Genomic DNA, 15,636 nt, shown 5'->3' with positions numbered 1-15,636 from the left:
AAGATCATGGAGGACAAACAAGAAAAAGTATGGCCGGAGTTCTATAGCATCAAAGCAATGACGAACCACTCACGGACAGCACCAAACTTCGAACTGCAACATGTCGTAACTAGATTTTCTATTCACGGCTTTCATCATCTAATTCGCAAAAACAAAACTTATCACGATCCAACCACAACATGTGTATGTGAACTCTGTAACAAAGCCTGTGAACAATGTCACATAGAACTGTGCAGTAAAAGAGTGAAATCGATAAATGAATATGCAAAAATGTATAATGTTAATATAAATGTTAAATGTTAAACAAAGTAACTGTATATGGCTATCTGGCTGCAATTTTATTAAATAAAATAATATTACTAAGCGACAGTAGCCAGTGTGTGTTTATGGGGTAAATACACTCTACGATGAGCTAAATTAAACTGAGCTGTGTATCAATTATTTTAGTGCGAGCAGTAATTTAACACATTGACTGCCAACTTTGAATTACGTTGTACCTGACAACACGGCTGCTGGCACACTTTTTTGCAAATAAGAACAGGAGCATCTGTGATTGAGTATGAAAGAGCTAAAGCTGATGGGCAGAGGAATTTTGTAATGGCACCCTAAACAGCCCCTGCTGATTTGTAGAGAGCATAGTGTTCCAAGTTTTGATTTTAGCCGCCACATTACTTATTTGGACTTTGCATGTACATGACCTCTGTAGGTCACACCTAGGTATTTTCAAATGTTGCAATATACGAGAGTTTGCTCTCTAAATGTGATGTAAAGTTTGTAATTTGCTTGGTTGCTTTTACAGGCTTTCAAAGATTCGATTAGAGAGAATTATGTCTGAAGAATTCATCCAACACCAAATCTGATGTTAAGCATTGCTTTAGCTTCCCTGAAGCTATTATCCTGGGCAATCAAAGCAGTACCATTAGAGTAAATAAATTTTCTGGACTTTGGCTCTGGATGGTCATATGAGTACAGATGAAAAAGGAGTGGAGCCAAAACAGAACCTTGTGGGACACCAATAAATAAATAAATAAATAAATAAATCTACATCTACATACATACTCCGCAATCCACCATATGGTGCATGGCGGAGGGGTACCTTGTACCACAACTAGCATCTTCTCCCCGTTCCACTCCCAAACAGAACAAGGGAAAAATGAATGCCTATATGCCTCTGTACGAGCCCTAATCTCTCTTATCTTATCTTTGTGGTCTTTCCGTGAAATATAAGTTGGCGGCAGTAAAATTGTACAGTAGTCAGCCTCAAATGCTGGTTCTCTAAATTTCCTCTGTAGCGATTCGCGAAAAGAACGCCTCATTTCCTCCAGAGACTCCCACCTGAGTTCCTGAAGCATTTCCGCAACACTCGCATGATGATCAAACCTACCAGTAACAAATCTAGCAGCCCGCCTCTGAATTGCTTCTATGTCCTCCCTCAATCCAACCTGATAGGGATCCCAAACGCTCGAGCAGTACTCAAGAATAGGTCATATTAGTGTTTTATAAGCGGTCTCCTTTACATCTTCCCAAAATTCTACCAATGAACCGAAGACAACTATCCGCCTTCCCCACAACTGCCATAACATGCTTGTCCCACTTCATATCGCTCTGCATTGTTACTCCCAAATATTTAACTGACGTGACTGTGTCAAGCGCTACACTACTAATGGAGTATTCAAACATTACGGGATTCTTTTTCCTATTCATCTGCATTGATTTACATTTATCTATATTTAGAGTTAGCTGCCATTCTTTACACCAATCACAAATCCTGCCCAAGTCATCTTGTATCCTCCTACAGCCACTCAACGACGACACCTTCCCGTACACCACAGCATCATCAGCAAACAGCCGCACATTGCTATCCACCCTATCCAAAGATCATTTATGTAGATAGAAAACAACAGCGGACCTACCACACTTCCCTGGGGCACTCCAGATGATACCCTCACCTCCGATGAACACTCACCATCGAGGACAACGTACTGGGTTCTATTACTTAAGAAGACTTTCAGCCACTCAAATATTTGGGAACCAATCCCATATGCTCGTACCTTAGTTAGGAGTCTGCAGTGGGGCCCCGAGTCAAATGCTTTCCGGAAGTCAAGGAATATGGCATCCGTCTGATACCCTTCATCCATGGTTCGCAAGATATCATGTGAAAAAAGGGCGAGTTGCGTTTCGCAGGAGCGATGCTTTCTAAAGCCGTGCTGATGCATGGAGAGTAACTTCTCTGTCTCAAGGAAATTCATTATATTCGAACCGAGAATATGTTCGAGAATCCTGCAACAAACCGATGTTAAGGATATTGGTCTGTAATTTTGAGGGTCCGTCCTTCTATTCTTCTTATATACATGCGTCACCTGCGCTTTTTTCCAGTCGCTCGGGACTTTACGTCGGGCAAGAGATTCGCGATAAATGCAAGCTAAGTAAGGAGCCAATGCAGTAGAGTACTCTCTGTAAAACCTAATTGGAATCCCATCAGGACCTGGTGATTTATTTATTTCCAACCCATTCAGCTGCTTCACAACCCCAGCGATGTTTATCACTACGTCCTCCATACGGGAATCTGTACGAGACTCAAACGGCAGTATGTTTGTACGATCCTCCTGCGTGAAAGATTTCTCAAATGCTAAATTTAAAATTTCAGCTTTCATTTTGCTGCCTTCCATTGCCAGGCCAGACTGATCAGTGAGTGACTGGACGGAAGCCTTCAACCCGCTCACAGATTTTACATAAGACCAGAATTTCCTTGGGTTTTCAGTAAGATCTTTTGCTAAGGTACGACGGTGGTAGTGGTCGAATGCTTCGCGCATCGCTCTTTTTACAGCAGCACGAATCTCTACTAACTTTTGCCTGTCGTCATTCTCCCGACACCAGTAAATAAAAAAATAATGACTGGTTTTGACAGCATGAGGTTCTCCACAGAATAGGTGAGGAAATAATAAGCGGAAAAAACTGACTAGAAGGAACTGGATGACAGAGAAAAAAGAAAAGCAAAAGAAAACCGACGCAACCCGATTATAAGGATTATAAGGTGGGGTGAGAGACTCAGCTCTTTGCACTCACCCCAGCGATGCCTGGCACGAGCTCCAGAACGAACAGGAAGAGCGCGAGGGGCAGTGCCGTGGCGTGCAGGCGACCCGCGTGCAGCAGCGCCGCGCCCGGCGCGGACGGCCGCTCGCCGCCCTCGGACAGGGCACCCGCCACCAGCGTCCATACGGTGAGCCCCGTCAGGTAAGCCACGAGCCAGGCGGCGCGCAGCCCGCGCCCCAGCGGCGGGCCCTCGTCCTGCTCCCGCCCGCCGTCCCGCTCCCAGCCGCGGCACCGGTACCCGTCGCACAGTGCGTAGTCGCATGCCACGAACAGGCCCACCGCCGCCCCCGTGCTCAGGAACAGTTGCCGCAGGCACACCACTGCTGACATACCGCACCTTTACGACATCCGCCGGTACATTCGCAATGTGTGCAGAACCACCTAACATAGCTGCCAGTGTAAAGTAGTACTGCACAGTTCAATATGGAAAACTAATGTACACACCTATATTTCATATTAGTAATTTCTCTCTTCAACCTTCATATTATCTTTTAGTTGTGTATAGATAATGCTCAATTTTGATTAATTTTCATTTCCATTCAAAACTTGAGTCTAGTAATTTAATAATGTGTGATGAAAATAGGGATGTGTGGAGTAGTCCATTGTTTATGTCAATTAAATTTAAGATTAATTGTAAACTGCAACACTAATTTGGAACTAAAATTAATTTCATATTTCAGTCAATATTCAATAATAAAAATTATGTGAGCGACTGTTAAAGCACAGTATTACTGAAACAATTTACAATACTGGCCATTAAAATTGCTACACCACGAAGATGACGTGCTACAAACGTGAAATTTAACCAACAGGAAGAAGATGCTGTGATATGCAAATGATTAGCTTTTCAGAGCATTCACACAAGGTTGGCGCCGGTGGCGACAACTACAATGTGCTCACATGAGGAAAGTTTCCAAGCGATTTCTCATACACAAACAGCAGTTGACCGGCATTGCCTGGTGAAACGTTGTTGTGATGCGTCGTGTAAGGAGGAGAAATGCGTACCATCACGATTCCGACTTTGATAAAGGTCGGATTCTAGCCTATCGTGATTGCGGTTTATCGTATCGCGACATTGCTGCTCGCGTTGGTCGAGATCCAATGACTGTTAGCAGAATATGGAATCGGTGGGTTCAGGAGGGTAATACGGAACACCGTGCTGGATCCCAAAGGCCTCGTATCACTAGCAGTCGAGATGACAGGCATCTTATCCGCACGACTGTAGTGGATCGTGCAGCCACGTCTCGATCCCTGAGTCAGCAGATGGGGCCGTTTGCAAGACAACCATCTGCACGTACAGTTCGACGACGTCTGCAGCAGTATGGACTATCAGCTCGTAGACTGTGGCAGTGGTTACCCTTGAAGCTGCATCACAGACAGGAGTGCCTGCGATGGTGTACTCGACGACGCACCTCAGTGCACGAATGGCAAATCGTCATTTTTTCGGATGAATCCAGGTTCTGTTTACAGCATCATGACGTTCGCATCCGTGTTTGGCGACATCGTGGTGAACGCACATTGGAAGCGTGTATTCGTCATTGCCATACTGGCGTATCAACTGGGGTGATGGTATGGGGTGCCACTGGTTACACATCTCAGTCACCTCTTGTTCGCATTAACGGCACTTTGCACAGTGGACATTACATTTCAGATGTGTTACGACCCGTGGCTCTCCCCTTCATTTGATCCCTGCAAAACCTACATTTCAGCAGGATAATGCACGACTGCATGTTGTAGGTCCTGTACAGGCCTTTCTGGATACAGAAAGTGCTCGACTGCTGCCCTGGCCAGTGCATTCTCCAGATCTCTCACCAACTGAAAACGTCTGGTCAATGGTGACCGAGCAACTGGCTCGTCACAATACACCAGCCACTACTCTTGATGAACTGTGGTATCATGTTGAAGCTGCATGGGCAGCTGTACCTGTACATGCCATCCGAGCTCTGTTTGACTCAATGCCCAGGCGTATCAAGGCCATTATTACGGCCAGAGGTGGTTGTTCTGGGTACTGATTTCTCAGGATCTATGCACCCAAATTGTGTGAAAATGTAATCACATGTCAGTTCTAGTATAATATATTTGTCCAATGAATACCCATTTATCACCTGCATTTCTTCTTGGTGTAGCAATTTTAATGGCCAGTAGTGTACAATACCTATTCAGGAAAATGGAAAGTAGTGTAATATACTTAAAATTTAGTAATATTAATGCTATTTTGTACGTTGAATATGCTAAATGTCTACAATGTACTAAATAACATGAAACTGGTGTAAAATAGCAAACGGATTTGCATTTAATCCAAACAACAGTATGACATAGTGAGCTGAGCATTAGATATTTCATAAATAGGTAGGTAGCACACGCCGTTGAGTAGTGATCGTCAATAACTGAGACCAAGTCTCTGCGTGGTTGTCAGAATCTCTGTAACTCAGCTTGCATCTGAAGAAAATAATAGAAAACTAGGAAGTACAAGTGTGTCGGGTTATTCAGAAACCAGAAATCAGGTCCTGTTAATACTGTACCAGAGATAACTATAAATTATGAATGAAATTTTTTTTTATTATTTACGTCTACATCATACTCCGCAAGCCACCTTATGGTGTGTGACGGAGGGTACTTTCGGTACCACTATCTGATCCCTCCAACCCTGTTCCACTCGCGAATAGTGCGTGGGAAGAATGATTGTCGGTAAGCCTCTGTATTGACTCTAATTTCTCGAATGTTCTCGTGGTCGCGAGATGTATGTGGGGTGAAGTAATATGTTGTCCGACTCCTCCTGATAAGTGCTGTCCCGGAATTTCAATAGTAATTCTCTCTGTGAAGCACAACACTTCTCTTGTAACGTGTGCCAGTGGAGTTTGTTTAGCGTGTCCGTAATGCTCTCTCGCCAGCTAAAAGACCCCGTGACCAGACACGCCACTCTTCGTTGGACGTTCTCTATCTCCTCTATTAGTCCTACCTCATGGTGCAATAGTCATCTCTGAAGTGTACTGTGTTACCCTCAAGAAATTGAAGAAACAACTTCAGCGTCTTTGTTACCCTGAGAATGCAAGCGACTTCTTCTTCACAGGACAATACACAGCCTGACAACTCTGCGCACCCAACAGGAGCTCACAAAACATCATTGGACTGTTCTTCCTCATCCACCCTACAGCTCAGATCTCGCAACTTCCGAGTTCAACTTGTTTAGCCCAATGAAGGACGCATTCCGTTGGAAGCAACACATGGATCATGAGGAAGTTATTGATGCACTAAGATTTGCTCTGACAACAATCAGAGTGGTGCCACATGAGCATACAAGCCTCCCAGTAAGGTGGCATAAGGCTATCATACTGAATGGACATTATGTTGAAAAACAGGGTTCTCTAGCCAGAAGAACGGGGAATAATATGGCGTATTGCAATGCTGAATAAAACCAACCTGCTTTCAGGAAAAATTGTGTTGTACTACTTATTGAACACCAATTGTAATTCTTTTGTCACATTTGTAAAAGCACAAGTTGTCAGCTATGTAAACATTACTGTACTTACCATTCACACATAATTTATGATGAAGACATGTGCACCAATCAAAATTATAGAAGTTGGTAATTTTTTAAAATTATTTCATATTGCTCTCAGCTGTCATTTTATTTATTTGTTGTACTATTGCACAATTTCAGTCCTACGACATTTTCAAGTGTGTAAAATAGGAGCATCATATACACAACGTATTAGCATTACTTAATTCTTAAGTATATCAGCTCTCATGATATGCTATGAAAATTATAGATTACTTCACAGAAGGTTGTAATGGTAATTTCACCAAACAGGATTTTACTTATGTGTATATTTAATTAACATTCATCATTGTTGTGCTTAGACTGTAATATCTAATTGTCAAAAATTTGAAATGTAAGCTCAGTTACTCTTAATTAGTTGTTGCAGAGATCTTATGCTGATTATACACGTACACAGATGGTGCATAATTGGTGTTATTCTGTCATATGGACATAAAAGTAGTAAGATTAATAAAATAAAATAAAGCCAACATACACACATCAAAAACAAGTTTTGCGTCACCCTGTTTCCCACAACTCCTGAAGACATATGTTGACTGTGGATATTGTATCACAGACACAGATCCTTTGACTGTTCAGAGATGTCACTAAACCCACCCAAAGAAATAAACAACCATGCATGAGCAGTGTCTGTTAGACGGAGGGTGTCCAACAACCGATCAATTCCAATCGTTCCACCAGGAAGGAGGTACACGACTCGTGTTGTCTGTAATTCAACCATGCCTAGACGGTCAATACCGCAGTTCAATCACGTGCGCATTGTTACTTTGTGCCAGGAAGGGCTCTCAACAACGGAAGTGTCCAGGTGTCTCGGAGTGAACCAAAGTGGTGTTTTTCGGACATGGAGGAGATACAGAGAGACAGGAACTGTAAATGAAATGCCTCACTCAGGCCGCCCAAGGGCTACTACTGCAGTGGATGACCTCTACCTATGGATTATGGCTCAAACGAACCCTGACAGCAACGCCACCATGTTGAATAATGCTTTTCGTGCAGCCACAGGACGTCACGTTACAACTCAAACCGTGCGCAATAGGCTCCACAATGCACAACTTCACTCCCAACGTCCATGGTGAGGTCCATCTTTGCAACCACGACACCCTGCAGTGTGGTACAGATGGGCTCAACAACATGCTGAATGTACCACTCAGGATTGGCATCATGTTCTCTTCCAATGAGTGTCGCATATGTCTTTAACCAGACAATCATCAGAGACGTGTTTAGAGGAAACCTGGTCAGGCTGAACGCCGCTGCTAGAGGTCATGAAAGGCACCAATATGGCTGTATGATACGTGAATGCCATCCTCCAACCGATAGTGCACCCATATCGGCAGCATATTGACAGGCATTTGTCTTCTTGGACCACAATTCATGCCCCCATTGTGTACATATTGTGAATGACTTCCTTCAGGATAACAACATTGCTCGACTAGAGTGGCCAACATGTTCACCAGACATGAACCCTATTGAACATGCTTGGGATAGATTGAAAAGGGCTGTTTATGGATGACGTGACCCACCAACCATTCTGAGGGATTTACGCCGAATCACTGTTGAGGAGTGGAACAATCTGGTCCAACAGTGCCTTGATGAATTTGTGGATAGTATGCCACGACGAATACAGGCATGCATGAATGCAAGAGGATGTGCTACTGTGTATTAGAGGTACCAGTGTGTACAGTAATCTGGACCACAATCTCTGAAGGTCTCGCTGTATGGTGGTACAACGTGCAATGTGTGGTTTTCATGGGCAATAAAAAGGGTGGAAATGATGTTTATGTTGATCTCTTTCCAGTTTTCTGTACAGGTTCCAGAACTCTTGGAACTGAGGTGATGCAAAACTTTTTTTAATGTGTGGATAAACTCTACAAATCTGAACATACAAATGTTTAAAACTGCACTTTTATAGCCATTTAACGAAAAAGGAATGAAAATTATGCTGTCAGAATGAGACTGTGATGATTCATTGTATAGTTATACGATCTTCTTCTGCATGTTCATGACTATAACAATGACTGTGGTCTCTATGGCTCTGTGACATTTTGCGATAGACAGCACAAAATTGTCTAGGAATTTGCATAGTTATTTTAGTTCATTTAAAACTTTGTCCAACTGGTTCATTAGATCTATTTACATTTCAATATCTTCCATCATGACCATGACTTTACCTTTCTCTATTTTGTGCAGGTTGTGTAGTGATTTATGTTATGTGATTTGTGATGTGCATCTTAAAGGGACACATTCACAAAGGAATTCCCATATGGAATCAATGTTAAAATGGGGAAACTTGAGGCGCACTTCGAAAATAAACTTTTACAGAACACGGATGAAACACCATCTTCAAATTGTATAAAAATTGTATATTATGAGATATAAGTTTTTTGTTCTACAAGAGCTGTTCCATAAAGAATGATCATAATTAATTTTTGACAACATACCTTTACTCATCCTCACAATTTTGATGGTCCTTCTCAAAGTAGGCGCCCTTTAATGGGATGCACCTGTCCCAGCATTTCTGCCAATTTTCAAGTACATGCTGGAAACCATTTTTTGAGAGTTCGTTCAAAATCGCCTTCGCAACTGCTTCTAATGATTGACAATGCCTTCCATGAAGGTGTTTCTTCATGTTAGGGAAAAGAAAAAAGTCATAGGGGGTAAATCCAGACTATAGGGAGAGTGAGGGATGCACTTCGAGTTGATATTTGCAAGATATTCAGCAACAACATTAGCAATATATAATCACGGTGCAGCATCGAGCCTGTTTCACAGAAATGTGGTCTTTTGCGCCCGATATGGACTGACTATGTTTTCAGGAGATCCCTGTAGAATTGTCCCGTTACTGATGTGTATGCAGGTACAACATACTGATAAACCATTCCATGAATATCAAAGAATGAGATGACTATAACTTTCCCAGCAGAAGTGATCACTTTTGCTTTTTTGGGGGTTGCTGATGAAGGAGATTTCAACACTGAGCTTTGCTATTTGCTCTCAGGATCAAAATGACAGCCAAGTTTCATCAGCAGCGATTACATTCGAAAGAAACTCTGGATCTTCCTCTGACACCAACTTTAACTGCATGCAGATCTACACGCAAATGTCCTTTTGTTCGGGAATCGACAGTCTCGGAACCCATCATGCACAAACACGTATCTTCATAATTTTTCTGTCACCAACGTGTGGGTGACACCCAATGAAATGATCAGTATTTCAGAAATTGATCTTAAGGTAATTCGTCTTTTCTCTCACAATGATAGCAGCAGTGTTGATGTTTCCATAAGAGCAGTAAGTGGAGCACCAGGTCCTCTTTCCTTTGAAATTGATTATCTCTCCTCTTTAAACATTTTAAACCACCTAACGTTAACTGCCAGAGTAAAGTAGTACTGCACAATTCAAAATGGAAAACTAATGTATACACCTATATTTCATATTAGTAATTTCTCTCTTCAACCTTCACATTATCTTTTAGTTGTGCATAGATAATGCTCAATTTTGATTAATTTTCATTTTCATTCAAAACTTGAGTCTAATAATTTAGTAATAAGTGATGAAAATAGGGATGTGTGGAGTAGTCAATTGTTTATGTCAATTAAATTTAAAATTAATTGTAAACTGTAACACTAATGTGGAACTAAAATTAATTTCATATTCCAGTCAATGTTCAATAATTAAAATTATGTGAGCGACTGTTAAAGCCCAGTATTACTGAAACAATTTGCACTACTGGCCATTAAAATTGCTACACCACAAAGATGACGTGCTACAAACGTGAAATTTAACCAACAGGAAGAAGATGCTGTGATACGCAAACGATTAGCTTTTCCGAGCATTCACACAAGGCTGGCGCCGGTGGCGACACCTACAACATGCTGACAACAGGAAAGTTCCCAACCGATTTCTCATACACAAAAAGCAGTCGACTGGCGTTGCCTGGTGAAACGTTGTTGTGATGCCTCGTGTAAGGAGGAGAAATGCGTACCATCGCGTTTCCAACTTTGATAAAGGTCGGATTGTAGCCTATCGCGATTGTGGTTTATCATATAGGGACATTGCTGCTCGCGTTGGTCGAGATCCAATGACTGTTAGCAGAATATGGAATCGGTGGGTTCAGGAGGGTAATACGGACGATGTGCTGGATCCCAACGGCCTCGTATCACTAACAGTCGAGATGACAGGCAGCTTATCCGCATGGATGTAACGAACTGTGCATCCACGTCTCAATCCCTGAGTCAACAGATGGGGCCGTTTGTAAGACGACAACCATCTGCACGAACAGTTCGACGACGTCTGCAGCAGCACGGACTATCAGCTTGGAGACTGTGGCAGCGGTTACCCTGGACACTGCATCACAGACAGGAGCGCCTTAGATAGTGTACTCGACGACGCACCTCAGTGCACGAATGGCAAATCGTCATTTTTTCGGATGAATCCAGGTTCTGTTTACAGCATCAGACAGTCGCATGCGTGTTTGGCGACATCGTGGTGAACGCACATTGGAAGCGTGTATTCGTCATCGCCATACTGGCGTATCAACCGGGATGATGGTACGGGGTGCCATCGGTTACATGTCTCGGTCACCTCTTGTTCGCATTGACGGCACTTTGCACAGTGGACGTTACATTTCAGATGTGTTACGACCCGTGGTTCTACCCTTCATTTGATCCCTGCAAAACCTACATTTCAGCAGGATAATGCACGACTGCATGTTGCAGGTCCTGTACGGGCCTTTCTGGATACAGAAAATGTTCGACTGCTGCCCTGGCCGGCACATTCTGCAATGTGTGGATGGCACCCAATGAAATGCTCAGTATTTCAGAAAGTGATCTTAAGGTAATTCGTCAATCCTCTCTCACAATGATAGCAGCAGCGTTGATGTTTCCATATGAGCAGTAAGTGGAGCACCATGTCCACGTTCCTTTGAAATTGATTATCTCCCCTCTTTAAACATTTTAAATCAGCTTTGAGCTGTGCTGTAGGGAAGAACAGATCCTCCATAGGCCTCCTGTAACATTGTATAGGCCTCAGCTGAAGATTTGTTGAGACGAAAGCAGAATTTCAAAGCCGCATATTGTTCCTCGTGTTTTATCTCCATTGCAGCAGTAGGCGCTACTGAAATCGTCTGTCCTCATCTGACTCTCACTGGCATGAACCTGGAGTCCCGATAATGAAACTACTACAGCGTGTTTGTTGCACATTAATAGCAGAATATCATAAGATTAAATTTTAGCGTGAGAAATTATGACCATAAAAAATTATGAGCATTCTTTATTGAACACACACACACACACACACACACACACACACACACACACACACAGACAGAGAGAGAGAGAGAGAGAGAGAGAGAGAGAGAGAGAGAGAGACTTTTTAAAATGCTTGGAGTTTGTAAATTTTTTCTTGGTGTCAGTCACAACAGGCCCCTTTTTATTTTATTTATAAGAGATACTGCAAGTTTAATATATTTATCTTTCTTAGTTTCTGAGAAATGTGTATCAGAATACCTAAAACAGAGTTTTGAGAAAAACTGTTTTAAAGTATTACATACAAAAAACTAATGTAACTGCCATACACATGTACATTTCAAACATTTCATTTCAGGACTATACTATGGCTTAGCTTCAACCTCTTTATTTTCTTTTCCTTTTTTCTTTATTATTCTGGCTATCCTGGCCTCCTCAGCAGCATTTCCTGAAGAAATTTAAGCAAAACGGATACTTTCCATGTCGATACTTTACCGTCCGCTTTCAGTATTGATACCGACCTTTGTTCGAAGAGTCTTTAACACTTCAGTCTATTTTGACACGTGAGCTCTGTACCCCCCCCCCATGAACCATGGACCTTGCCGTTGGTGGGGAGGCTTGCGTGCCTCAGCGATACAGATAGCCGTTCCGTAGGTGCAACCACAATGGAGGGGTATCTGTTGAGAGGCCAGACAAACGTGTGGTTCCTGAAGAGGGGCAGCAGCCTTTTCAGTAGTTGCAAGGGCAACAGTCTGGATGATTGACTGATCTGGCCTTGTAACAATAACCAAAACGGCCTTGCTGTGCTGGTACTGCGAACGGCTGAAAGCAAGGGGAAACTACAGCCGTAATTTTTCCCGAGGGCATGCAGCTTTACTGTATGATTACATGATGATGGCGTCCTCTTGGGTAAAATATTCCGGAGGTAAAATAGTCCCCCATTCGGATCTCCGGGCGGGGACTACTCAAGAGGATGTCGTTATCAGGAGAAAGAAAACTGGCGTTCTACGGATCGGAGCGTGGAATGTCAGATCCCTTAATTGGGCAGGTAGGTTAGAAAATTTAAAAAGGGAAATGGATAGGTTGAAGTTAGATATAGTGGGAATTAGTGAAGTTCGGTGGCAGGAGGAACAAGACTTCTGGTCAGGTGACTACAGGGTTATAAACACAAAATCAAATAGGGGTAATGCAGGAGTAGGTTTAATAATGAATAGGAAAATAGGAATGCGGGTAAGCTACTACAAACAGCATAGTGAACGCATTATTGTGGCCAAGATAGATACGAAGCCCACGCCTACTACAGTACTACAAGTTTATATGCCAACTAGCTGTGCAGATGACGAAGAAATTGAAGAAATGTATGATGAAATAAAAGAAATTATTCAGATTGTGAAGGGAGACGAAAATTTAATAGTCATGGGTGACTGGAATTCGAGTGTAGGAAAAGGCAGAGACGGAAACATAGTAGGTGAATATGGATTGGGGGACAGAAATGAAAGAGGAAGCCGCCTGGTCGAATTTTGCACAGAGCACAACATAATCATAACTAACACTTGGTTTAAGAATCATGAAAGAAGGTTGTATACATGGAAGAACCCTGGAGATACTAAAAGGTATCAGATAGATTATATAATGGTAAGACAGAGATTTAGGAACCAGGTTTTAAATTGTAAGACATTTCCAGGGGCAGATGTGGACTCTGACCACAATCTATTGGTTATGACCTGTAGATTAAAACTGAAGAAACTGCAAAAAGGTGGGAATTTAAGGAGATGGGACCTGGATAAACTAAAAGAACCAGAGGTTGTACAGAGATTCAGGGAGAGCATAAGGGAGCAATTGACAGGAATGGGGGAAATAGATACAGTAGAAGAAGAATGGGTAGCTTTGAGGGATGAAGTAGTGAAGGCAGCAGAGGATCAAGTAGGTAAAAAGACGAGGGCTTGTAGAAATCCTTGGGTAACAGAAGAAATATTGAATTTTATTGAATTTAATTGATGAAAGGAGAAAATATAAAAATGCAGTAAGGAAACAGGCGAAAAGGAATACAAACGTCTCAAAAATGAGATCGACAGGAAGTGCAAAATGGCTAAGCAGGGATGGCTAGAGGACAAATGTAAGGATGTAGAGGCCTATCTCACTAGGGGTAAGATAGATACCGCCTACAGGAAAATTAGAGAGACCTTTGGAGATAAGAGAACCACTTGTATGAATATCAAGAGCTCAGATGGAAACCCAGTTCTAAGCAAAGAAGGGAAAGCAGAAAGGTGGAAGGAGTATATAGAGGGTCTATACAAGGGCGATGTACTTGAGGACAATATTATGGAAATGGAAGAGGATGTAGATGAAGATGAAATGGGAGATATGATACTGCGTGAAGAGTTTGACAGAGCACTGAAAGACCTGAGTCGAAACAAGGCCCCAGGAGTAGACAATATTCCATTGGAACTACTGACGGCCGTGGGAGAGCCAGTGCTGACAAAACTCTACCATCTGGTGAGCAAGATGTATGAAAGAGGCGAAATACCCTCAGACTTCAAGAAGAATATAATAATTCCAATCCCAAAGAAAGGAGGTGTTGACAGATGTGAAAATTACCGAACTATCAGCTTAATAAGTCACAGCCGCAAAATACTAACACGAATTCTTTACAGACGAATGGAAAAACTAGTAGAAGCCAACCTTGGGGACGATCAGTTTGGATTCCGTAGAAACACTGGAACACGTGAGGCAATACTGACCTTACGACTTATCTTAGAAGAAAGATTAAGGAAAGGCAAACCTACGTTTCTAGCATTTGTGGACTTAGACTGAAGACATATGTTGACTGTGGATATTGTATCACAGACACAGATCCTTTGACTGTTCAGAGATGTCACTAAACCCACCCAAAGAAATAAACAACCATGCAAGAGCAGTGTCTGTTAGACGGAGGGTGTCCAACAACCGATCAATTCCAATCGTTCCACCAGGAAGGAGGTACACGACTCGTGTTGTCTGTAATTCAACCATGCCTAGACGGTCAATACCGCAGTTCAATCACGTCCGCATTGTTACTTTGTGCCAGGAAGGGCTCTCAACAACGGAAGTGTCCAGGTGTCTCGGAGTGAACCAAAGTGGTGTTTTTCGGACATGGAGGAGATACAGAGAGACAGGAACTGTAAATGAAATGCCTCACTCAGGCCGCCCAAGGGCTACTACTGCAGTGGATGACCTCTACCTATGGATTATGGCTCAAACGAACCCTGACAGCAACGCCACCATGTTGAATAATGCTTTTCGTGCAGCCACAGGACGTCACGTTACAACTCAAACCGTGCGCAATAGGCTCCACAATGCACAACTTCACTCCCAACGTCCATGGTGAGGTCCATCTTTGCAACCACGACACCCTGCAGTGTGGTACAGATGGGCTCAACAACATGCTGAATGTACCACTCAGGATTGGCATCATGTTCTCTTCCAATGAGTGTCGCATATGTTTTTAACCAGACAATCATCAGAGACGTGTTTTGAGGAAACCTGGTCAGGCTGAACGCCGCTGCTAGAGGTCATGAAAGGCACCAATATGGCTGTATGATACGTGAATGCCATCCTCCAACCGATAGTGCACCCATATCGGCAGCATATTGACAGGCATTTGTCTTCTTGGACCACAATTCATCCCCCCAATGTGTACATATTGTGAATGACTTCCTTCAGGATAACAACATTGCTCGACTAGAGTGGCCAACATGTTCACCA

The 15,636-nt window shown here is 42.7% G+C and overlaps 1 protein-coding gene across 1 annotated transcript in view; it reads right to left on the bottom strand.

Annotated features, from left to right (window-relative positions):
- Window positions 1-3,048: 3,048 nt before the first annotated feature.
- LOC124719728 overlaps window positions 3,049-15,636 on the bottom strand; it is a 36,996-nt gene continuing 24,408 nt past the window's right edge. Inside the window, exon 3 of the mRNA XM_047244930.1 lies at window positions 3,049-3,413. Within this exon, the coding sequence (XP_047100886.1) occupies window positions 3,049-3,413 (365 nt within the window). The remainder of the gene's footprint in view (window positions 3,414-15,636) is intronic.

Source organism: Schistocerca piceifrons, chromosome 11, assembly GCF_021461385.2.
Source record: "Schistocerca piceifrons isolate TAMUIC-IGC-003096 chromosome 11, iqSchPice1.1, whole genome shotgun sequence".
Lineage (NCBI taxonomy): Eukaryota > Metazoa > Arthropoda > Insecta > Orthoptera > Acrididae > Schistocerca > Schistocerca piceifrons.
This window is presented reverse-complemented; position numbering and strand designations above follow the sequence as displayed.